This window comes from Barbus barbus, assembly GCF_936440315.1.
Source record: "Barbus barbus genome assembly, chromosome: 3".
In the NCBI taxonomy this organism is placed as follows: domain Eukaryota; kingdom Metazoa; phylum Chordata; class Actinopteri; order Cypriniformes; family Cyprinidae; genus Barbus; species Barbus barbus.
This window is the reverse complement of record NC_136731.1, coordinates 23,736,433-23,760,766: the sequence shown is the minus strand read 5'-3', so window position 1 is coordinate 23,760,766 and position 24,334 is coordinate 23,736,433. Positions and strand designations below refer to the sequence as shown.

The 24,334-nt window shown below is 36.7% G+C and overlaps 1 protein-coding gene across 4 annotated transcripts in view; it reads left to right on the top strand.

The window, feature by feature from the left end:
- Positions 1-23,949, top strand: part of xpo6 (exportin 6) — a 51,458-nt gene extending 27,509 nt beyond the window's left edge. For 2 of the 4 annotated variants that reach the window (XM_079383969.1, XM_079383971.1), the window contains 17 exons: positions 1,405-1,514; positions 1,602-1,710; positions 1,800-1,892; positions 2,238-2,307; positions 4,298-4,457; positions 9,667-9,759; positions 9,862-10,009; positions 14,183-14,329; positions 14,437-14,608; positions 17,088-17,243; positions 17,373-17,487; positions 17,596-17,674; positions 17,763-17,855; positions 18,964-19,125; positions 19,454-19,552; positions 20,298-20,528; positions 23,224-23,949. In XM_079383969.1, the coding sequence (XP_079240095.1) occupies positions 1,405-1,514; positions 1,602-1,710; positions 1,800-1,892; positions 2,238-2,307; positions 4,298-4,457; positions 9,667-9,759; positions 9,862-10,009; positions 14,183-14,329; positions 14,437-14,608; positions 17,088-17,243; positions 17,373-17,487; positions 17,596-17,674; positions 17,763-17,855; positions 18,964-19,125; positions 19,454-19,552; positions 20,298-20,528; positions 23,224-23,325 (2,139 nt within the window). In that variant the 3' untranslated portion in view covers positions 23,326-23,949. Of the gene's footprint in view, positions 1-1,404; positions 1,515-1,601; positions 1,711-1,799; positions 1,893-2,237; positions 2,308-4,288; positions 4,458-9,666; positions 9,760-9,861; positions 10,010-14,182; positions 14,330-14,436; positions 14,609-17,087; positions 17,244-17,372; positions 17,488-17,595; positions 17,675-17,762; positions 17,856-18,963; positions 19,126-19,453; positions 19,553-20,297; positions 20,529-23,223 lie in introns of all 4 variants that reach the window. The other 2 variants (XM_079383968.1, XM_079383970.1) reach the window with 1 other exon arrangement.
- Positions 23,950-24,334: the final 385 nt, after the last annotated feature.

Below are 24,334 nucleotides of genomic sequence, written 5' to 3'. Positions count from 1 at the left end.
GTATTCAGTGCTGTGATGAATAACTTTGAATACGAAAATCTGAATGGCTGTTTAAATCATTAAAATACCAGTTACCAGGGTAACGGCTGCATTTCTGCGGTTGCTTTAGCGCCATCTGCTGTCAGTGTGAATGTTCAGAGTCACTCGTTCCGCCATGCGCTTCTCATCTATGTTGGGCTTGTTTACATCAGAGTGCACATGCCACTTTGACACAGCGTACAGAGGTGTTGTACATTTTAACCAGTTCATTCATGGTGTTTTGAAGTGCCCATTATAACAATATTGTGCATGTTCGTTATTGTGACTTTACCAAAAACCGGCACATGTATATTTAGTACTGTCCTGAATGAGCTGTTTCACATCATTTATTCAACATAAGTTTACATAAAGGATAGTCCACAACAGGGTTAATATAGTTAATTAAAACTAAAACCACAAAAAATTGTTACTTGAAATACTGAAGTAAAATATAACCTTAAACTTGTTTTATTTTAGTTAGTTGCCAAAGCAAAATCTCTTATTTTCATTTAGTTTAGCTTGATGCACTAAAATAACAAACTAAAGCTGAAATAAAAATGAATAAAACTGAAGATCCACCTATTTTGCAAAGGATATATAAACTTACTATGTGCAGAACTGAATAAGACTTCTTTGTACTATAAAAGCATACTGCAATTTGCAAAACTCAAAACATCTTTGTTAGTCCAAAAAACAGCTTTTATTCAAAACAAGTTGCCAAAATGATACAGTACATTATCTGTAGATTCTTTCGAATTATGGAAAGATATAGTCAACGTGTAAGTACGCAATAAGGACTCCTGTATAGTCAGTCTTTATTTTGGAAACTCATTTATTGATGTTTTTGCATCAGTAAATCAAGCTAGTGACTAAACGGTCAACTGTTTGTCCTAGTAGCATGAAAATCATTAGTTATTTAAATTGTTTATGAAGAGAAAGCGAGCAAAGAACACTCACTTTATAATCACTGGAGCTGTCAACCACTTGTTCTGTACTCATCAAAAATAATGCTGTAATCAACACTTTTCATGATTCGTTAATCTCAACAGCTGCGATATAAGTGTTGTGAAAGTTTTGACATTGATTGTGAAGATTTTGACATTACCCAATCATAGCAGTTGGCATGTACATTGAAGCCTTAAAGGAGACCCGCCCCCTTTAAACAGTGTTTTACTCGTATGGCTAAAATTATGGTACAAAATGGGCTTTTATCTCCAAGTTATGAGTTTTTGATGTAAAAATCCTTAACATTAAAAGTGCACCTCAGGAAGCATTATAAAATAATAAAATGCAATTTGAGTTAAAAAGAGGGACTCAGCACTAAAATTTTTAAGCTTTCATCTTTTGTGCACCTCTTAACTTAAATGTGTGTTTAATTTGTTGTAGGCGAATCATGAGGGTTATCTGGCCTGTCTGGACATCTGGAGTATATTCCTGGACTACCTGACCACCAAGATCAGAAGCCGATTGGCTGACAGTGACAGTGTCATTAACAGGTGCGTTTCTGTGGACTATTTGTGAGCCCAAGAATTGAGTTTAGGTTGTATTAAAAACATCGCTGTAATCTGTGTGCGTGTGACCAGGTATAAAGACGCTCTAGTTCTGCTGCTGCGTGAAGTTCTTAACAGGATCCAGTTCAGGTTAAACCAGAGTCAGCTAGAAGAACTTGATGACGAGACCCTCGATGATGATGTAAGGATCAATCAAACATACACCGAAGCATCAATTTTGTTCTGCAGAATTTTTGGAACTTTTTTCCCCCCCCTCTCTGGTCTCTATAGCAACAGACGGAATGGCAGCGATACCTGCGTCAGAGTTTGGAAGTGGTTGCCAGGGTGATGGAGCTGCTGCCGTCCCAGACCTTTTCAGTTCTGGTAGGTGTATATGAGTGGGTGAGCGTGTACATCCTCGCTCTCTTTGTACAGAAAACAATTGACTCTTCATTGGAAAGTATAATAGATGTTTATTATGGAAGCAAATCTAATTTAAAAACCCAAAAGCAATAATGATCATGATCCACATGAGTATGACTGTTAGAGCTGTCAGTTTTATATATATATATATATATATATATATATATATATATGTATGTATATGTGTTATATGTAATTTTGTATTTTATATGAATAAAAGGGAAAATGAAATATGTATGTGTATATGTGTGTATATATAAATGTGTGTGTATATATGCATTTATATGTATATGTGTGTGTTTTTAGTTTCCGGTGCTCCAGGAGGATCTGGATATTTATCTTGGGCTGCAGCAGTATATCGTGAGATCAGGAACAAGTGAGTTTCTCTTCATTGTTACAATCTGAATGAGTTTTATAGATTGCTTTGTTCCAAAACCTGTAGAGCTGCATAACCAGGTAATACTTTTAGGTATCCAAATGCAAATACCGTTCCATTAAAGGAGAAATAGTTTTGGCCAGATTTTAAGGCAGGATTGCATATATGCGTCATAGATAAGTCAATCCCAGAATGCATTGCGCAAAGCTCATTGAAAAATTCCATTCAAGATGCTGTCATTTTTACTCCGTATCCAAATGTTATGGTCTTGAATGTCTTGATGTACCCAAGCATAAAGGAGAATATGATAGTAATGTGATATCTTTGACCACTTTATTTCCCTGTTAATCAGGCAGTTAACTTGTCAACTTTTTTTTTTTTTTGCTATCTGACTTCCTATAAAATATTACATAAATATTTTACTACCTTGACATGGGGAATTTTACTTGTTACTTTTTTTTTTTTACCTGAGTTTCAACAATAAGTCCATGTGAATGGAGGCTTGTTTGATTTAAAGGGATACTCCACCCCAAAATTAAAATTGTCATTAATCACTTACCCCCATGTCGTTCCAAACCCGTAAAAGCTTAGTTTGTCCTCGGAACACAATTTAAGATATTTTGGATGAAAACTGGGAGGCCTGTGACTGTCCCATTGATTGCCAAGTAAATTACACTAAGGCACAGAAAAGTATAAAAAGCATTGCCTGGATAGTCCATCTGCCATCAGTGGTTCAATCTGAATTTTATGAAGGGACGAGAATACTTTTTGTACGCAAAGAAAATAAAAATAACATTTATTCAACAATTAGTGTCCTCTCTGTCTCTGTGTCAGCGTAGCGCCATTTTGGAATACATCAGATGGACGCAAAGTGCGTACACTATTCTCTGTCATCAGTAACGCATGGATATGTATTGTACGTTTATTTATGCTGATTTGAATGGAAACAGTGTATCCATGCGTTACTGATGACAGAGAACAGCGTACGCACTTTGCGTCCATCGGATGTTTTCCAAAATGGCGCTACACTGACACAGAGAGGAGACGAATTGTTGAATAAATGTCTTTGCGTATAAAGTACGCAAAGACATTTAAAAAGACATTCATAAAATTCAGATTGAACCACTGATGGCAGATGGACTATTTTGACGATGTTTTTTACACTTTTCTGCGCCTTGACAGAGTAATTTACTTGGCAGTCAATGGGACAGTAACAAGCCTCCCGGTTTTCATCCAAAATCTCTTAAATTGTTTTCCGAAGACGAACAAAGCTTTTACGGGTTTGGAACGACATGGGGGTAAGTGATTAATGACACAATTTAAATTTTGGGGTGGAGTAACCCTTTAAGGCTGTACAACTACACATGAAATAAAATATAAAGTAGGAAGTTATACATGCACTGTAATGGATATTACCGTTTAAAAATTTGGGGTTAGTATGGTTTTTTTCACTTGTTTAAAAAAAAAAAAATAGTAAAACAGTAATATTTTGAAATATTATTGCGATTTTAAAGTAACTGTTTTCTATTTGAATTTATTTCAAAATGAAATTTTTCTGTAATCAAAGCTGAATTTTCAGCATCATTACTCCAGTCTTCAGTGCCACATGATCCTTCAGAAATCATTCTGATATGATGATTTGCTGCACAAGAAAGATGTTATTATAAATATTAAAAACACGTGCTGCTCAATATTTTTGTGATTTTTCAGCTTCAATTGATTTATCATTTTAATGCATCCTTGCAGAGAAAAAATATTAACTTACTGACTACAAATTTATGAATGGTAATATACCTTCTACTCATTGCTTGAACACTTGAGCAGTCTGTAAATATATAGGTTAAGTGAGTAGCATTGTAGTGGCATCTGGTCTTGTAATGTTCGCTCTGATGGTTTTTAGTGATGCTTTTGTTCTCATGCGGCTAGTGAGCTGCTGTCAGCTGTTGTTGAGTGGTTTCGCACCTCTCTCTCTGTGTGTGAGTGAGAGCAGGTCGCAGGCTAAACATCACAGCGGAGGCCGACTGCAGAAAGCTGCACTGCGCTCTCAGAGACCTGAGCTCTCTTCTGCAGGCCGTGGGACGTCTGGCCGAGTTCTTCACAGGGGACGTTTTCTCCGCTCGCTTTAACGACGCTCTCGCCATTGTGCAGAGGTCAGTTCCTGAATATCAATTCCTCTTTTAACAACAACACTCTCTCCTTATGTTTGTTTAATGTCCTCTGTGTTTGCTCATGTTTTATGCCATTTTAGACCTCAAATTACAATGATAGTGCAGTTTGCTTAGTCAGGCATCGCTATCACTAGTTTCTAGCCTGTCGAAAGTGCACGTTTTGACTTTGAATGTTCAGTGTTCACATTTAATCAAATCATTGCCTTTTGAAGTTTAATAATCACAATAGGCCATACTGTGATTCCTGTTTTTCTATTTCCAAATTTAAATCCTCTTAAAGTGAGTATTAAGACTTTTGTAATACCGTTTAAGTTATGAAAGACTTTTTTTATGGCTCCTTTTTTTAAGACTCATACACATACAGACATACAGACATACATACAGACATACAGACATACATACAGACACACACACACACACACACACACACACACATACATGTACATCAGGGCTCGCAAAATCGTTAATCCGACGTCCCGGAGCTATTGTGTTTTCCAGTTGGGCTACCAAAATGTATCACTGCCCTGCCCGACGGGCTACCTTAAATACAGGGCTCCCACGCAGTGTTCCCTCTAAGCGACCGCGCTCTTTTTCCACCGCGGCCGCGCAGAAGAAATAATGTGCCTTGCGCACACAAAAATTAGTTGGGAAGCCATTTGATTGAATGCCGCAAGTAAAAGGGAAAGAATAGCAATGCTTGGGCAAACCGCTATAGAGCTGATGTCACGACAGAGTTAGAGCCGGTGAATGCGGTTTACAGGTTTCATAGAAAGAGAACGATATGCACCAAATGAGTCGCTGTAGAAACTGAATACTTCAATGGTTGCGGTGCGCTCAACACGAGAGACAACGCAAACGCAATGACGTGAAATAAAACGTCCTCATGTATTAAAGAAGAGTGGGGCTTGATTAAGTGCTGGAAATAGCAGAGGATGTGCAAAGAACGGTAACAAAACTCTGAAACATGTACAGTCACACACAAGAGTATTTTTAGAGTATGTTTAGACAGCTATAGAAGAATTCATACGTTCACGTTTTTTTATATTTAACTTACAGATCTCAGCTTAAGTTTTGCTTCAGTTTCTATTCTATTCTATCAGTTTAAATAGTTTGTTTTGATAATATATGTTAGGCCTATATTATAGACTCAAAAACAAGATCAGTTATTTATCAGGTTTTTGACTTTGAGTCTCTTGCTCATCAAGGCTGTATTCATTTCAAAAATACAGAAAAAACAGTGATATGGTGAAATATTATTGCAATTTCTAATATTGGTTTCCTATTTTAATACCTATACTTTAAAATAGCATTTATTTCTGTGGTGCAAAGCTGAATTTTCAGCATCATTACTCCAGCAGTGTCCCATGATCCTTCAGAAATCAGTCTAATATGCTGATTTATTATCAGTGTTGAAACTGTTGTGCTGCTTAATATTTTTTTTTGGAACCTGTTACTTTTTTCTTTGATTAATAAAAAGTTTAAAAGAACAGCATTTATTCAAAATAGAAATATTTTCTAACAATAGAAGTCTTTACTATCAATTTTATCCATTTAACACATCCTTGCTGAATAAAGTTTATTTAACTCTTTAAACTTTTTTTTAAAGTATCTTTAAAAAAGAAAGAAAAAAAATTCTGACCCCGAACTTTTGAATCGTTTATATTGTAACAAAATCTCTATTTTTACTAAACACTGTTCTTTTTAACTTTTTATTTTTTTTAAATATCACCGGTCCCAAAAAATACAGTATAAAAAAATAATAAAGTACAACTGTTTCCAACATTGATTAAAAATCTGCATATTAAAATGACTTCTAAAGGATCATGTGACTCTGAAAATACCGCTTTGCTTCACAGGAATTAATTACATTTTAAAGTATATTATAATAGAAAACTTATTTTAAATTGCAATAATATTTCACAATATTATTTTGTGAGACAAGGAAATACTGTTGCGCTCAGATGAAGGCTAATGGTAAGTCCAGGTGCGTGGAAACCAATAAAGTATAGAAGAGACTGTAGATGGTTCGCACTCTGAAAAACTAGACAAAGTCTTTTACAAAAACATTTGATTCTTTTTGTAAAAGACTTTGTCTAGTTTTTCAGAGTGCGAACCATCTACAGTCTCTTCTACAATATTATTTTGTGAAATAATATTCAGTATTTTATCAAATAGATACAGCCTCGATGAGCATAAGAAACGGCTTTAAAAAACTTTATTGATCCAAACTTTTGAGCTGCAGTGTATTGTTCAGTAAAAATGTTTTCTCAGGTAACCTAAAATGTACATCCTTTAGTTACGTCAAGGGTCAAATCAAATATAAATAGCACATTAATGTTAAAAGTTACACACTTTTTTGTGTGCATGCTGTACAGGTCTGGTATAAAGAATGCTTTTGCTCAGGTGCAGAAAAAAAATTAGAGGGAAAAAATTTAAGAGTTTTTAAGACCTTATACCATTTAACGTAATTAAAACTAAGAAATGATTTTAAAAATTGCCTTAAATAGATTTTTAAGAATTCTGCAGATACCTTGTAAATAGTAAAATAAAACCCTTTCCTTGATATTCGTTGATATTTGTGTATCGAAAATGTTTTGATTGACATTTATGGTCTTTATTTTATTTGGGCTAGTTAAATTCATTTTCAGGCTACCAAAATCTGAAGAGTACCTGCCCAAAGGGCTACCAGGGATTTAGAAATTTTGCGAGCCCTGTACATGTATACATATACGTGTGTGTGTGTACGCGTGTGTGTGTACACATATGTGTGTATACACGTGTATATGTGTATGTATATACATGCATGCATTGTGAAGCTTTTTTTTTTTTTTTAAGTTTGTATTTTTTATCTTCTATTTTTTTTAGTTTGTATAGGGTAAATATTTATGTGAAGCATTCGTATAGTTTGTATTTTTTAACATTTTATTATTTTAGTTTGTATAGGGCAAATACTTATATAGTATACTTATAGTTAAATCTGTCAGTAGGTTAGTAGTGTATAGGTTTATAGTGTTTTTTACTTCATTGTTGTATGTCTGTATTTGTAGCACCGTGGTCCTGTGAGACACGACATTTCGTTCCACTGTATGTCCCCACATGTAGCACATAATGACAATAAACCTCGACTTGATTTGATGCAGTGCCCTCCATAAGTATTGGAACAGTAAAGATAAAATTGCTCTGTTGGCTGTGGAGTTAAGACATTTACAAATATGATTAAAAGATGAATATGAGACAAAACTACAGAATGTCACATTTTATTATTAGCCGTTTCAACACATACATGTTTTACCAAATAAAAAGAACAGCACTTTTATTATGAGTTCATCCCACTCATTGATGTGAGCATAAGTATTGGGACAGTTGAACATAAGGCAGATATAAAAGATTAAAAGCTATTATTTAGTTACAGATCCCTTGCACACAATCACAGCAGTGAGTCTGTGACCCATAGACATCACCAGACTCTTGGTTTGAAATACTTTTCCCAGCCTTTAATGCAGCCAATTCCAATTGTTGCTTGTTTTGGGGAGTTTCTGCCTTTTACGCTCCTCTTCAGCTGGTGAAATTCATGTTCAATCAGATTTAAATCTGGAGATTGACTTGGGCAATCTAAGACTTTCCATTTCTTTGCCCTTATAAATTCCTTGACTGAACTGGCAGGGTGTTTTGGGTCATTGTCCTGATGCACTATGAAGCACTTCCCAATTAATCTGGTGGCATTTTCTTGAATATTGGTAGGCAAGATGGTTTTGTACCCTTCCAAATTCATTCTGCTACTGTCATCATACATTAAGCCATCAGTAAAGTTGAGATGGCCTGTTCCAGAGACAGCCATGCATGCCCATGCCATGACACCACCTCCACCATGCTTTACAGATGAGGCTGTATGCTTGGGATCATTTGCAGTTCCCTTTTTTTCTCCACATTTTTGCTTTCCCATCACTTAGATAAAGGTTCATCTTTGTCTCATCGGTCCATAAACACAGTTCCAAAACTCTTCTGGCTCACCTTTGTGCTTTTTTACTAACTCTAATCTTGCCTTTCTATTTTTGGTGCTGGTCAGAGGTTTGCATCTTGCTGTGTAGCATCTGTAATTCTGTGTCAAAGTCTCCTGAGGACAGTAGATTGTCAGAGCATCACCCCAGCTTTCTGGAAGCTGTTGGTGATTTTACAGACACGTCTTTTAGGGTTCATTTTCACAGCTTTTATGATTTGTCTGTCATCAGCTACTGTTGTTTTCTCAGCTTATCGGGGAGTTGTTGGTTGCTGGTGTCGCTGGTGGTTTCCAAACTCTTGATTTCTCCATGCCCTTTGTTTTTGCTAGAGCTCTAGCTGACTTCCTCTTTTCTTTTAGCATCCAAATTGCTTGCTTTTCTCTCAAAGTCAGCTCCCTCGTCTTCATCCTGGTTTGTGCATCGAATGCAAGATTCAGAATACAGAAGTAATGGATATAACTGATACGACACATTCCCTGCTTTTAATATCTGAAGAATTAATGCAACAGGACACAGCTGATGACTTAGAAAGGCCTGTGAGGCAACTGTCCCAATACTTATGCTCACATCAGATAGAGGGATGAAACTCTCAAAGTGCTGAACTTCTTAGCTGGTAAAACATCTATGTGTTGAATCACCCAATAATAAAATGTGACATTCTTGACTCCACAGCCAACAGAGCAATTTTGTCTTTACTGTTCCAATACTTTTTGAGGGCACTGTCTTATTTTTATATATATATATATATATATATATATATATATATATATATATATATATATATATATATATATATATATATATATATATATATATATATATATTTTTTTTTTTTTTTTAAGACATTTTGTATGACTTTGTCTCATATCAAAACTTAAACATTAATATTTAAAATAAATTGTTTACTTTTATATGCTGTTCAAATCCCTATTTTAATTAAAGAAAAACAGAAGTTTTATTTTCACAGTTTTAGTTTTACTTTCACAGTTTGAAAGTATTTCCTTGTTTTGGCCAACACAGGATGTCAAAGTAATATGCAACTTTACATTTTTAGATAAACATCATGGTAAATATTTAGGAATTATTAATGACAGAATAATAGCTTGACTTAATACAGAGGTGTATTGAGTGCTCTTTGGTCAAATGTTACTAGCTGACTGAAATAAGTGATGGCATTGTGTTTGTCCTCTCAGATTGGTGGAAGTGTCTTGTTATGGTTCTCAGATCAGCCTGTATGATGTAGAAATGGCTGTTCCTTCAGTGCTCAAACCGGACCTTATAGATGTGTAAGTAGTCATAAACTCAAGGTTCAAAGTGCTATTTGCCATCAGTTCATATAAAAGTGGGTTGTTTAATAATCATGCTTAATAAATTTGTGTGTTTTGCAGCCATGCACAGTCATTGGCTGCTCTGCAGGCATATTCTCATTGGCTGGCTCAGTTTTGCGGTGAGGTGCAGAGACAACAAGATCAAACGCAATTTGTGGACCTCATCACGTCGAGCATGGCTGCCACGACTCCACTCATCAATGCAAAGGTGAGTTGATATTTATGAATGATCTTCAAGGATCATTTAAAGTAGGAAATTGTAATTGCAAGGTTTAAACACTCAAAAAAGTGTGTGTGTATATGTATATGTATGTATGTATATGTATATGTGTATGTGTGTATATTTATTTATGTATGTATGTGTATATATGTATATGTGTGTGTGTATATGGGTGTATATTTATGTATGTATGTATGTGTGTATATGTATATATGTATGTGTGTGTGTATATGTATATATGTGTGTGTGTATATGTGTGTATATATATGTATGTGTATTGAACGCGATTGACATGCGCATCTCGTATGTAAAGCTGGTTCTGTGATTAGCGGTAAATCTCCATCACCTGCTTTCAAATGGAGCGCTATTTAATACACAGAGCCGTAGTTCACTGACAAGCTATACAATATCGTGTTCATTATCGAAGGTGATTCATCTGCGATAATGAACTCTATTGCGTAGCTTGTCGATATATCGCCCAGACCATATATATATCTCACTCACACAGGGAAATGTGTAACTGATGCCTTGCTGATTAAATTTGTTTTGATTAAAAGATATTAAAAGATATAGTTAACATTAAATGTCAGCGAAACCCTAAGAATTCACAATTTTTTACAATAATGCTCTCATTATAATGTTATGTATATGACAGTAGTTATTAATGTTCTGCATTTCTATTTTGAGCTGCGCGGGCTGAAGATGACCAGTAGAATGAAGCATTTGACAGCAGGTTTTTAATCAGTGAGATTTAACTCATCGTTTATCTCAAATAGAATACACTTCGTTATTTATACAACATAACGTTAATATTACGTCGTATAGGCTATCTGCACAAAATGCCCCAAATGCATGAACGTGTCTACGCGGGTCTGAATGAACTCCTTTTGTGGACGCGTTCTTCATGCAACAATGTGCAGAAACACAGCAACTAAACTCTCTAAAAATTCACAGTGTTTTACCATAATAGTGTTCTCATTATAACGGTATGTGTATTATTAAAGATTTAAATCCCTGCCGCCAAGATGCTCCTCTGTCAGTCACGGATTATGGAAAGTGAAACTGAAATCTATAGGGGAGGTTGGATTTATTCACGCATGTTAAAATATTTATTTAAAGCTTCTTTATTTTCAGATTCTTATTTATAGTCACTATTATTATTTGTATAGCGCTTTTAACAATACAAATTATCTTAATAGGCTTTATATTATTGTTATAATATGCATGTTATTATAGGATATATATTAACTTATTGGGAGAAAACTGGTAGTTCTATGTGAAATCAGACATTGAGCACCTCCATATAATCAAAATGGCATGATCATAACACCTCTGCAAATATTTGACTGAGATTGGTCTCGAATCAGGCTCCTTCTATTATTATGACTATTTGGAGTCACCCCTAATATATAAATATATATATATATATATACATACACACACACACACACACACTCATATACTGTATATGCATGCATATTGAAATTGGTGCATATAATGACCTACATTTCACTGCTGGTTATACTCTGTATAATTGCGAATGTAAAAAAAAAAAAAATCTTGAATCTTAACATGAATATCTGGTCAGTCAATATTGGATTTAGCTGATAGTGACAGTGACGTGACATACGGCTAAGTATGGTGGCCCATACTCGGAATTCGTGCTCTTTAACCCATCCAAAGTGCACACACACACCGTGAACACACACCCGGAGCAGTGGGCAGCCATTTATGCTGCGGCGCCCGGGGAGCAGTTGGGGGTTCGGTGCCTTGCTCAAGGGCACCTAAGTCGTGGTATTGAGGGTGGAGAGAGCGCTGGACATTCACTCCCCCCACCTACAATCCCTGCTGGCCCGAGACTCGAACCCGCGACCTTTGGGTTACGAGTCCGTACTCTCTTTACATTAGGCCCCAAAGTCGTAAAGTGAAGGCAACAAACATTATTGTGACAATACTAGTAAAATCTATCGATTTAATGTGTGAAATTTCTTGTGGTGCGCTCTTGTCATCCTGGGAATTTCATATTCACGAGTTGAGAAGTCATTATTATGACATTGGGTGCGTTCTTGTCATTTTGTTGGAGCAAGATGGCGACATAGTTTTTATTTATTTATTTATTTTTAAGATTTAGCTCTACTTTTACAAAATAATACATAATGCACATTAGTGATTTTACCTTGTTTTTATTCAGTTTATGAGGGTGCTGTAATTTGAATTATCATATATCTTAATTGTATGATACTCCAATCGTAATTTGTACATGTAACTTAGTTTTATTGTACATGAAAGTTATTTCAAGTTTAGTCAGTACAGACACTACATCCATTGCTCAGGTTTCCTCATGCATAATGCAGAACTTCTAATTATAAAGCCTAAAATACACCAGGCCTGGTCCTGGCCTACCTGAAGGACATCACTAGACCCTTGCTGGATCCTCTTCAGTTTGCCTATAGAGCAAACAGGTCTGTGGATGACGCTGTCAATATGGGACTGCATTACATCCTGTAACACCTCGACAAACCTGGGAATTATGCAAGGATCTTATTTGTGGACTTCAGCTCGGCCTTCAATACCATCATACCTGACCTTCTCTCAGACAAACTGAGACAGCTCTCTGTGCCCTCCTCCATCTGTCAGTGGATCACCAGCTTCCTGACAGACAGGCAGCAGCTAGTGAGGCTGGGCAAACTCACATCCAGGACTCTCACCATCAGCACTGGCGCCCCTCAGGGTTGCGTTCTCTCCCCACTGCTCTTCTCCCTCTACACGAATGACTGCACATCAAAGGACCCCTCTGTCAAGCTCCTGAAGTTTGCGGACGACACTACAGTCATAGGCCTCATCAAGGATGGTGACGAGTCTGCTTACAGACAGGAAGTTGAGCAGCTGGCTGTCTGGTGCAGTCTTAACAACCTGGAGCTGAACACGCTCAAAACTGTGGAGATGATAGTGGACTTCAGGAGAAACCCCCCTGCTCTCCCCCCACTCACCATCATGAACAGCACTGTGACTTCAGTAGAGTCATTCAGATTCCTGGGCACCACCATCTCCCAGGACCTGAAGTGGGACAATCACATTGACTCTATTGCGAAAAAGGCCCAGCAGAGGCTGTATTTCCTCCGCCAGCTAAGGAAGTTCAACCTGCCTCAGGAGCTGCTGAAACAGTTCTACTCTGCAATCATCGAGTCTGTCCTATGTTCTTCTATAACTGTTTGGTTTGGTTCAGCTACCAAAACAGACATCAGAAGACTACAACGGACAGTTAGGACTGCTGAGAGAATTATCGGTGCCCCTCTGCCCAGCCTCCAAGAACTTTACACCTCCAGAGTGAGGAAAAGGGCTAAGAAAGTCACTCTGAACCCCTCACACCCAGCTCACTCTCTCTTTGTACTGTTGCCCTCTGGCCGGCGCTACAGATCACTGAGCACCAGAACAGCCAGACACAAGAACAGTTTTTTCCCCCAGGCCGTATCCCACCTGAACAACACACCCCGGTACTGTACATCTGTAAATAACTCATCAAACCTTCATCTGTACATAGGACACATGCACATTCAGTTCTGTCTATGGTCATGTCTCTTTTCTGTATATTTTTATTTTTATTACTATTGTTATTCTTAATTATTGTATATTCTCTTCATTAGTGTTCTTTATCACCTTAATTATATGTTGTCTGCACTATGTTTGTACTTTCTGTACTGGAAGCTCATAACACCAAGACAAATTCCTTGTGTGTGCAAACACACTTGGCAATAAAGCTCTTTCTGATTCTGACTATTATTTTGAAGTGGCTATGCTTTACAACCTCTAGCTGCTTATTCAGAAAGACGAGGGGGATACAATATTATCTCTATTTAAAAATTGTCTATGTTCTTTTGATTTTTCTGTTCAAAGAATCTTTTACTGTATTTTTGAACCAAAATAACAGAAAAAATGTCCATGAAAAGAAATTGTATAAAATTGTATTTTATGCGGGACTTTTAATTTTAAACAACCTTAAATGCACTTGGACTCATGTTTTGAAATGAATATGCTTTTCTACCATCAGCTCCTCTCTCAAACAGAAAAGGGAGATAAAATATGTGCTTTTATAACCACCTACAACATATTAGCATTATAGCATTATAAAATGCTAATCTGCCTGATCTCTGTGTGCCGCAGGTTCCAGAGAAATTGCTCTTATCTGCGTGCCATCTCCTGGTGTCCATGGCGACCACCGTGCGGCCAGTGTTCCTTGTGTCGCTGCCGGCGGTGCAAAACATCTTCAACCTGATCACGGAGAATCATAACCACAGATTACCTCAGGAGGTGGGTTTATATTGGTCCGTCTTTGGAAAACAGGACAGCGTGGCACAGTTTGTACTTGGCTCTGTCTGTATTTGTTTGTGATGTAATGTGTGTTGTTTTTGTCCCAGGGTCACGTCCTCGCGTGTCGAGCTCTGTCAAACATGCTGCTGTTGCCGTGGCCCAGCCTGCCGGAGGCGGAGCAGCAGTGGCAGAGCCGCTCATCCAATCACACGCGGCTTCTCAGCAGTCTCACGCAGCAGTACCGCCTCCTGCCCCGCCCACCCAGCCATCACCCCAACAGTAAGAGCAACTGATGATTAGTAGCTATAGTATAGGTATATAGTATAGGGGACAGGCAACTTCGGTCCTGGAGGGCCAGTGTCCTGCAAAGTTTAGCTCCAACCCTAATCAAACACACCTGAAGAAGCTAATCAATGTCTTCAAGATCACTAGAAGGTTACAGGCAGGTGTGTTTGATTAGGGTTGGAGCTAAACTCTGCAGGACACCGGCCCTCTAGGACAGAAGTTGCCTATCCCTGGTATATGGGATCTGTAAGATTTTTATTTTTTTAAGTAAGAAATACTTTTATTAAGCAAGTATGCAGTAAATTGATTTTAAGTGACAGAAAATCATTTCTAATCTTACAAAAATTTCTATTTCAAATAAATGCTGTTCTTTTGAACGTTCTTTCCATCGAAGAGTGCTGTAAAATAAATTATCAGTCTTCAGAAAAATTTGGAACAGCACAACTGTTTTCAACATTGATAATAATATTAAGAAGAAATGCTTCTTGATCCACATATTAGAATGATTTCTGAAGAATCATGTGACACTGAAGACTAGGGATGGGTACCGAAACTCACGCGGAGGAGCTTCAGCACACGCAACATGAAAGTCCTGTTTAATTATGATAGAAGAGAGAGCTAACTATTCAAACATCTGCTCACACTTTAGGCCTGTGGCTGTTATATTAAGCTAAGTATTTTTTATTTTATTTTTTTTCGATTTTGGCTTCCAAAGATTATAGCCGCATTTCTTCTAGCACAACTCCCTTCCCTTCATAGCGGCGCGGATTCGTTCCTCCGAACCAAAACTTAACATCTGAATCAGCTCAATCAGTGATTGTTATAAAATGCTGTCTTCACTGTTGCTACATTGCAGGACATATTTGATAGTAAAACATTGAGAGAGTAATATCTGAACAAGTGACGCTGTTCCCCAGGCTGAAATGTGTGCGTGCGTGTGCCTGCGCGGCGGCGTGCTCCAAAACGGACAAGCAAAGTAGCTGGGAGAAAATCCGATGCGTGTCAGTATATTGTATTAAAGTGTCAGACTGGAGCTTGAGCCATCAATGTTAATCAAAGAACAAAATGCAAAGAGAAAATCACCCACAGCTCTTAATCTGAACAACGTTATAGCTTTAATAAGCATGAATCTATCAGTACATACAGTGAAAACTATGCAGTGCTCATTTACATTGGATTACTTTTGTAACTATTACTTACCTGAACATTAATATTAGTAGACCTTCATGGAAAAATTAAAGCACTGTTTATTTCATTTGTTTGTGTGTTTGTTTTATTGTATTTGTCAGTTTGTTTTACTTTGTTTCTTTGTTCATGTTGTTACTGTATCTTATCTTATGTATATAAAACACTTAAAATACCTGCACACTGGTGCATTTACAAATTGATGAAGTGCAGGCATTTTTAGTGTTTCTTATACATAAGATAAGATACTGTAAGAATATGAACAAAGAAACAAAGTAAAACAAAAAGTACCGATAAGAATACCGTTAAAGTACCGGATCGATAAGCAGTATCGGTAAGAGTAGTAATACTGTTAAAACCTTAACGATACCCATCCCTACTGAAGACTGGAGTAATGATGCTGAAATACAGCTTTGAATCACTGGAATAAATTACATTTTAAAATATATCAAAAAAGAAACAGGCTATTTTAAATTGTAATTGTATTTTGCATGTTCTAATAAGAACATTCTGACAGTTTTTTTGGTCTCCCATGATAGCATACATTTAAATCATGATAATCACAGTTAAAACCACACATATAGCACACCTCAATACCATGGTAAAAATATAACTATATGGTTTTCAGGTATTTGTATGAAAAAACAGTAGTTTAAAAACATTAAGTATAAATGCACACATGCTGTAGCTTAATCACAAATAAATACTATATATTACATTAAAATTCAATATGAATATCCCACATTTCTGACACAATACCATGGCACGGTTAGTGTTACTACAGTAAATCCATGGTAAATGATGGCAACTTGTAGATTGAAAAGCCTTCTGACTGTATCATTGCACACAGTATTTCTCCTGTTAGTCAGCGCTGTTTCATCCGGCTTTAAAATCACAGAGTCATTTGTGTTGCTCGCTGAATGCAAGCGCTTCACACTGGATCTCTCAGCGCTGTTTAGTCCTCGCGTGACCGTCTCATCAGCGAGTAAAAACATCTGCTCTGGTAAACTCGCACTGCGCTGCCGTTTTGAACTTCGATCCGAGTGGATAAACGGTCTGTGCGGCGTCCTTCAAATGAGTTGCACTGTTTCGTTCTGCTTTTGGTGCATAAACATTATATCAAACATTTATCGAACTCTACATGTAATTTTATTGAGAGAAATTATATTGTGATAATTATCATTATCGATTTATCGCCCAGCCCAGATATAGAATTATATATAACATTTAATGTTCTATTTTTTAAAAAGGCTTGCTTTTTACCAGTTAATCCTTCTGTGTCCCTCAGGCAAAGCGGTGATTCAGCAGACTCTGTGCGTGTTGAGAGATCTGGTGGACAGTATATCAGGAGAGGCCACCAAATCACGTCAGATCTGTTACCACAGTCTGCAGGAGTCTGTCCAGGTCACGCTGGCGCTCTTCCCCCTCTTCATCCAGCAGCCAGGTAACTAAACCATCACTTTTACAGCAGTGATCTGATCATCAGTGTTTGACAAAAGCATCTTCACTGCCTTCTAGTGTCATAATCATATTTCAGTTTGATTGTTCTGACGTCTTGTCTTCTCTCTCTCAGATGTGACAGATGAGATGCTGAGTTTCTTTCTCACGCTGTTTCAAGCGCTGCGTGTGCAGATGGGGGTGGCCTTCACGGAGCAGATCATCCAGACCTTCCTCAGCATGTTCACCAGGTGACCTTCACAGCTTTTGCTGACACTGAGAGACATAAGCAGTTGTTTCTGAATGTCTATTGATGTCAGGCTTATCTAACTTGGCTAAATCTTCACTGTGTTGCTCAGAGAGCAGCTGGCGGTGAGCATCTTACAGGAGGGCAGCTCTGGCTCCAAAGTGGTTCAGAAGTTTCTCAAGATTCTGCAGGTAAATGGTATAAAAGCCACTTTGCGTTTGGGTTTCTGTGTTTTATTAAGCATGTCATTCACAGATTATCTTTGTATTATTGTTTCAGGTGGTGGTTCAAGAACCCGGTCAGACGTTCAAACCTCTGTTACCCAGCATCCTCAGCCTTTGTTTGGATCAGGTTTACCCAATAGTGACAGAGGTATGAGACATGAATAATAGACACCTAAACCTCAAGAGTGCTTCAAACTGATTTTCCATAATAAATAGTAGATGAATTTATGGTTTAAAAAAAACGGCAGCTGTGGTTGCCAGAAATTCACTGTAAGAATGTTTCAGATATTATGGGAGTGCATTACCGTTTTAACGCATTGACGCTTACCATAACCATAGAAAGATATGAAATAATAGTCCAGAATATTTTTTTTTCTTTTTTTTAATGGAATGGTTTATTGATGTTGTTGACAAAATCATACAAAAAAAAGGATCATACAAAAAACGTTTTTTAATTTTATTTTTTGAGTATCATATTTGATACATCAGCTTTTATGGCTCATATAGTACGATATAGTGAGAATATGGAGCTCATACTTTTGAGTAAAAAATACCTCAGTTTTATTCAGTGTTCCAATTTAAGCCAAATATGCAATTTAGTGCCTTTGCTGATATGTACATTGGCAAAAAGATAAAATTCTGATAGCTAAAACATTATAACAGACTACTTACAGTAAATGCATATAAATATCAGTTGTCATTTTATGTTTCCCAATAATATAATATGTCTTAAGATGATATTTAAATGCTTAATTTTATGTAACACAAATACACAAACCTGCTAATAACAGCTGATGATAACAATAAGAAACAAAATGTACACAAACTAACTATGTGCAGTGTCTCTCACTGAGACTTCTGGGAATGTTCTATTACTGTTTTATACAGTAATTATAGTTTTTACTTGCAAAGCTATACTTTTGACATTATTTTACAGTACAGTGATATTAAACATTTACAGTTTTTCCATTTTAGAAATAAGATATCATGGTTACAGATTCAGTTTTTACTGTAGGATGTAAAAATGTTTGTCAAACTACAAATATTTTGTGTAACATTTAATACACTAGCGTCTACAAGATAAATGCTAATTGTTGCAGAAACGTAAATACAGCATATTATTTTTATTCAAAGACTGTAAATGGTTTAATTCAAATAAAGGGTTTTGCCATCTAAAGGCCACTTATGAGTTCTCTAACGTTCTTCTTTCTGGACGTTTTTGTAATTTGTTGACCTTTTGTGTCTGTGTTCTGCAGCGTTCCTGTCCAGATGTGAAAGCCGAGATGTTTGAGCTGCTCTTTCAGATTCTCCATCAGAACTGGAGGTTCTTCTTCAAGAGCTCAGTGTTGAGCAGCGTTCAGAGAACTGGAGCTGAAGAACTGATGGAGAACCAAGCGCAGTTCATTACCGCCATGCAGGTACCAACTGTACAAGTGCCATAGAAACATGACTTAACCAAGTCTGCTTTGCAGAAACATCAAGTGGTGACATCTCTTCCATGCTGATCTGATTCAGAGATTCATTCATTCATTATGAAGAACCACATCAGTCAACCATTTCAAAGGCACTTTAGCATGTGTAGTCAGCACAGACAACACAATGCAATGTTTTTTTTTTGGCTTTTATAGTCTGTATATTAGAATGTTGTTTCATACAATTCGAGCTTCAGTTGCAGCTCTGGAAATGCTGGTAATATGTGTGTTGGACTATTTTTTTGTGTCTGAGCGCCATGTATTTGATTTGCAGGCATTTGGTCAGTCTTTTCTGCAACCAGACATTCACATCTTCAAGCAAAACTTGAGTTACCTCGAGGTCCTAAACACCAAACACAAGCTGTACCACAGGGTAAAACTAACTTTCTTTTATTTATTTGATATAAAAGTTAAAAATACTTTCATACTTAATATAAATTAAAAATTTAACATTTTTATATTTAATTATATATATATATATATATATATATATATATATATATATATATATATATATATATATATATATATATATATATATATATATATATATATATATATATATATATATATATATAATATTTTAATTAAATTATTATTATTTTATATAAGAATGAAAATTATATTTAATATAAATTCAAATTGAACTACCATTTTAATATAAATGAAACTGAATTTATATTTAATAAATAAAAAATGTAACTTCTATTTAATATAAATATTATTCATATAAAAAATAAATATATTTAAAAATGCACTGGTATTTAATATGAATTAGAAACTAAACTATTTAAAATGTTACATTTTTGTTTATATATAATATGCAATAAATGTTTAATTTAATTTTAATTTACATTTTATCTAAAAACTATTAAAAATAAAATTTAATGAATATTTCTTATGTATTGAAGATAAATAAAAAAATAAACATTGTTTTTCATTTATTAAGTATTTTTTATTTAATTTGAGGTAAAAAAAAAATTTAAATTATATTTAATATAAGTAAAAATGTAACTAATTTAAAAGAAATAAATTAAACACATTAAATATTTAATTTCTCTTTGTTTTATAATAGGTGTAATGTATTTATTTAATTTGAGGTTACGTGCTCATTTCAGAAGCTGTTCCGAAACACCATGCTGTTCCACTTCATAAATGTTCTCCTGCAAGTCCTCCTGCACAAGAGCCACGACCTCCTCCAGGACGACATCACGCTGGCGCTCTACAACATGGCGGCTGTGGATTTCCCAGCGTTCTACTCTTCCTTCTTGCCAGAGTTCCTCAATGGCTGCCAAGGCCTCGACCCCCACCAACGCACAACGCTTGCCCGAAACTTCACGCCAGAAAGAGTGAGTGAACCTGACTGATGCCATTAATACCTGAAGCGCTAATTGCATGAGAAAATTGTTGCTTCACAAATTTTGTAATTGTTCACATGCCTATAAATATGTCAGGTATTTATCTCCGATATATATATTTAATGCAAAAATTAGAAGGGGAAAAAAATAAGTGATAATTTGCACCAAGAAAATTCAGGCTCTATTCGGAAACCTTGTTTTAATCTTTTTTTATTTAAGATTAGCTTAAATTAAAGATGGATACTATATATATATATATATATATATATATATATATATATATATATATATATATATAATTTTTTTTTTTTTTTTCAGTAATACCATTCAAAAAGTGAAACTTGTATATTAGATTCATTCATTACACACAGACTGATATATTTCAAATGTTTATTTCCTTTAATTTTGATGATTATAACTGACAACCAATGAAATTCCCAAATTCAGTATCTCAGAAAATTACAATATCAATTAAGACCAATGCAAAAAAAAATGATTTTTCGAAATGTTGGCCAACTGAAAAGTATGAACATGAAAAGTATGAGCATGTACAGCACTCAATATTTAGTTGGGGCTCCTTTGGCCTGGATTACTGCAGCAATGCGGCGTGGCATGGAGTCGATCAGTCTGTGGCACTGCTCAGGTGTTATGAGAGCCCATGTTGTTCTGATAGTGGCCTTCAGCTCTTCTGAATTGTTGGGTCTGGCGTATTGCATCTTCCTCTTCACAATACCCCATAGGTTTTCTATGGGGTTAAGGTCAGGCGAGTTTGCTGGCCAATCAAGAACAGGGATACCATGGTCCTTAAACCAGGTACTGGTAGCTTTGGCAGTGTGTGCAGGTGCCAAGTCCTGTTGGAAAATGAAATCTGCATCTCCATAAAGTTGGTCAGCAGCAGGAAGTGCTCTAAAACTTCCTGGTAGACGGCTGCGTTGACCTTGGACCTCAGAAAACACAATGGACCAACACCAGCAGATGACATGGCACCCCAAACCATCAATGACTGTGGAAACTTTACACTGGACCTCAAGCAACGTGGATTATGTGCCTCTCCTCTCTTCCTCCAAACTCTGGGACCTTGATTTCCAAAGGAAATGCAAAATTTACTTTCATCAGAGAACATAACTTTGGACCACTCAGCAGCAGTCCAGTCCTTTTTGTCTTTAGCCCAGGCAAGACGCTTCTGACGCTGTCTCGTTCAAGAGTGGCTTGACACAAGGAATGCGACAGCTGAAACCCATGTCTTGCATACATCTGTGCGTGGTGGTTCTTGAAGCACTGACTCCAGCTGCAGTCCACTCTTTGTGAATCTCCCCCACATTTTTGAATGGGTTTTCTTTCACAATCCTCTCCAGGGTGCGGTTATCCCTATTGCTTGTACACTTTTTTTCTATCACATCTTGCCCTTCCCTTCACCTCTCTATTAATGTGCTTGGACACAGAGCTCTGTGAACAGCCAGCCTCTTTAGCAATGACCTTTTGTGTCTTGCTCTCCTTGTGCAAGGTGTCAATGGTCGTCTTTTGGACAACTGTCAAGTCAGCAGTCTTCCCCATGATTGTGTAGCCTACAGAACTAGACTGAGAGACCATTTAAAGGCTTTTGCAGGTGTTTTGAGTTAATTAGCTGATTAGAGTGTGGCACCAGGTGTCTTCAATATTGAACATTTTCACAATATTCTAATTTTCTGAGATACTGAATTTGGGACTTTCATTAGTTGTCAGTTATAATCATCAAAATGAAAGGAAATAAACATTTGAAATATATCAGTCTGTGTGTAATGAATGAATCTAATATACAAGTTTCACTTTTTGAATGGTATTACTGAAATAAATCAACTTTTTCATGATATTCTAATTTTATGACCAGCACCTGTATGTATGTATGTATGTATGTATGTATGTGTGAGCAAGGCACTGAACCCCCAACTGCTCCCCGGGCGCTGCAGCATAAATGGCTGCCCACTGCTCCGGGTGTGTGTTCATGGTGTGTGTGTGTTCACTACTGTGTGTGTGCACTTTGGATGGCTTAAATGCAGAGCACGAATTCCGAGTATGGGTCACCATACTTGGCAGTATGTCACTTCACTTCACTATTTAAACTTTTTTTATTTTAATTACACGCTGTGCCGATTTAATTTAATGAGTTGTAAATGTTAATTACTCAGTTTGGGATTGTAATTTGCACAGAGAGAGGCTGTTTTAGGAAACTTGGTTTCAACGGCTTTTAATATGCAAATATAACTTGTTTGTTTGCTGGTTTTTATTGTACTTATTATACTTGTGTTTTTACCATGAAAATGGCCTATGATGCTGACATGGCATTAAATAAATATATACTACTACTACTATAAAATATGCAAAACAATTATTATACAATTATTTTGTGTGTATAATATATGTATACATATACACCCCCTCACACTTTACATGATACACATTTGTTTTATTTATTTTTATTATTTTCTTTTACCCAAGCCAAAACTTCTGAATAGTCGTAGTTTTTGATTTGTTTTTTTTATATGGATTTAAACGTGAGCAGGACGTTTTCTCGGCAGGTGTTGTCAGATTCACCTGTACACAGACTTGTCCCATTCTCTCAGTTTGGGTGATGTCATGGGTTCAGTCGCAGCGTGAACCTTTTTTTAACATGCAAGTCACGTCTTGTTTCTGTCTCTATTCCTCACAGGACCTGCCATCGTTTTCTCAGGGAGTGTATCGTATCGTGAACGACTTGCGCTTCTACAGACTGTGCAATGGAAGCCTTCCGCCGGGAACCTTGAAATTGTAGCAGCGCATCACCCCTGCCGCGCAGCCAAACCATGGCCCATCCTTCTCAAGGACGCCGATCACTGCTTCGGTGGTCATGTCTCGCCTTTCGCCAGGGACCGGCCTGAGATCTGAGCGGCGGTGGCGTGCTCTGAGAGCCGCAGGGCTTCGTTCCTCAGCTTCTTTTATGTTTATTTCAGCTAGATTTTACACGTTTGCCAATGATCAAGAGGCCAAAGCTGCTGTCGATAAACTCGTCCCAAATCAGCTGATGCGAATCAGAGCGCTGCGGTTCGTGGGAATCGGAGCAGTGCTTTCCCCGTTGCTTGTTGTTTTAAAAAGACTGTTGTAACTGAAAGCACACTTATTTTGTTGATGTGAACGGATGGCGTTTGAAATGCAGAGTGGTGTGGAGTTGAACGAACTCATCTCAAGACAGTTTCAGTGAGTGAAGCATTGTTGAAGTTCTGAATGGTTTTAAAGTGAACCGGTGCGATGCAGAGCACTGACCTTTTCTTTCTCTTAATTTGTCTGGTTTTATTGCCCTCTCCTTATTTCCACTGAGATGGACTCTCACATCTTTTTCATATCATTCCATCCTGATCCAGGACAAACAAGCCTTCAATAAAGTTTTATAATGAAAAGCATTCTTTCTTTCTCATTTTGTTACTTGTCTTGTTTTCCCACTAGATTTGGCAACATAAGGAGTTTAAAATATCTTGTGATGATGGGTGCCAGAATTGACATGGGACAGGTTCCAATTTGAAATTATATCGCATACCTGCTGCCACTGCCAGACAAAAAACCAACGACAGCTGTGGTTACGTGATAAAACGAGCGGACTGGACCGAAACGATCATCAAAAATGCATGCATTTGAATTGTACACTTAGGTTAAAGTGTCTTTTGGCATCTTATGCATCTCACTACTATAGAAAAAGGGGACTTTGCTACTATGTCGTGACACATGTGCAAAACAAACTGATGATTTATATGCTTAATCATTTGTAATTGTAGCTATATGCATTGTGA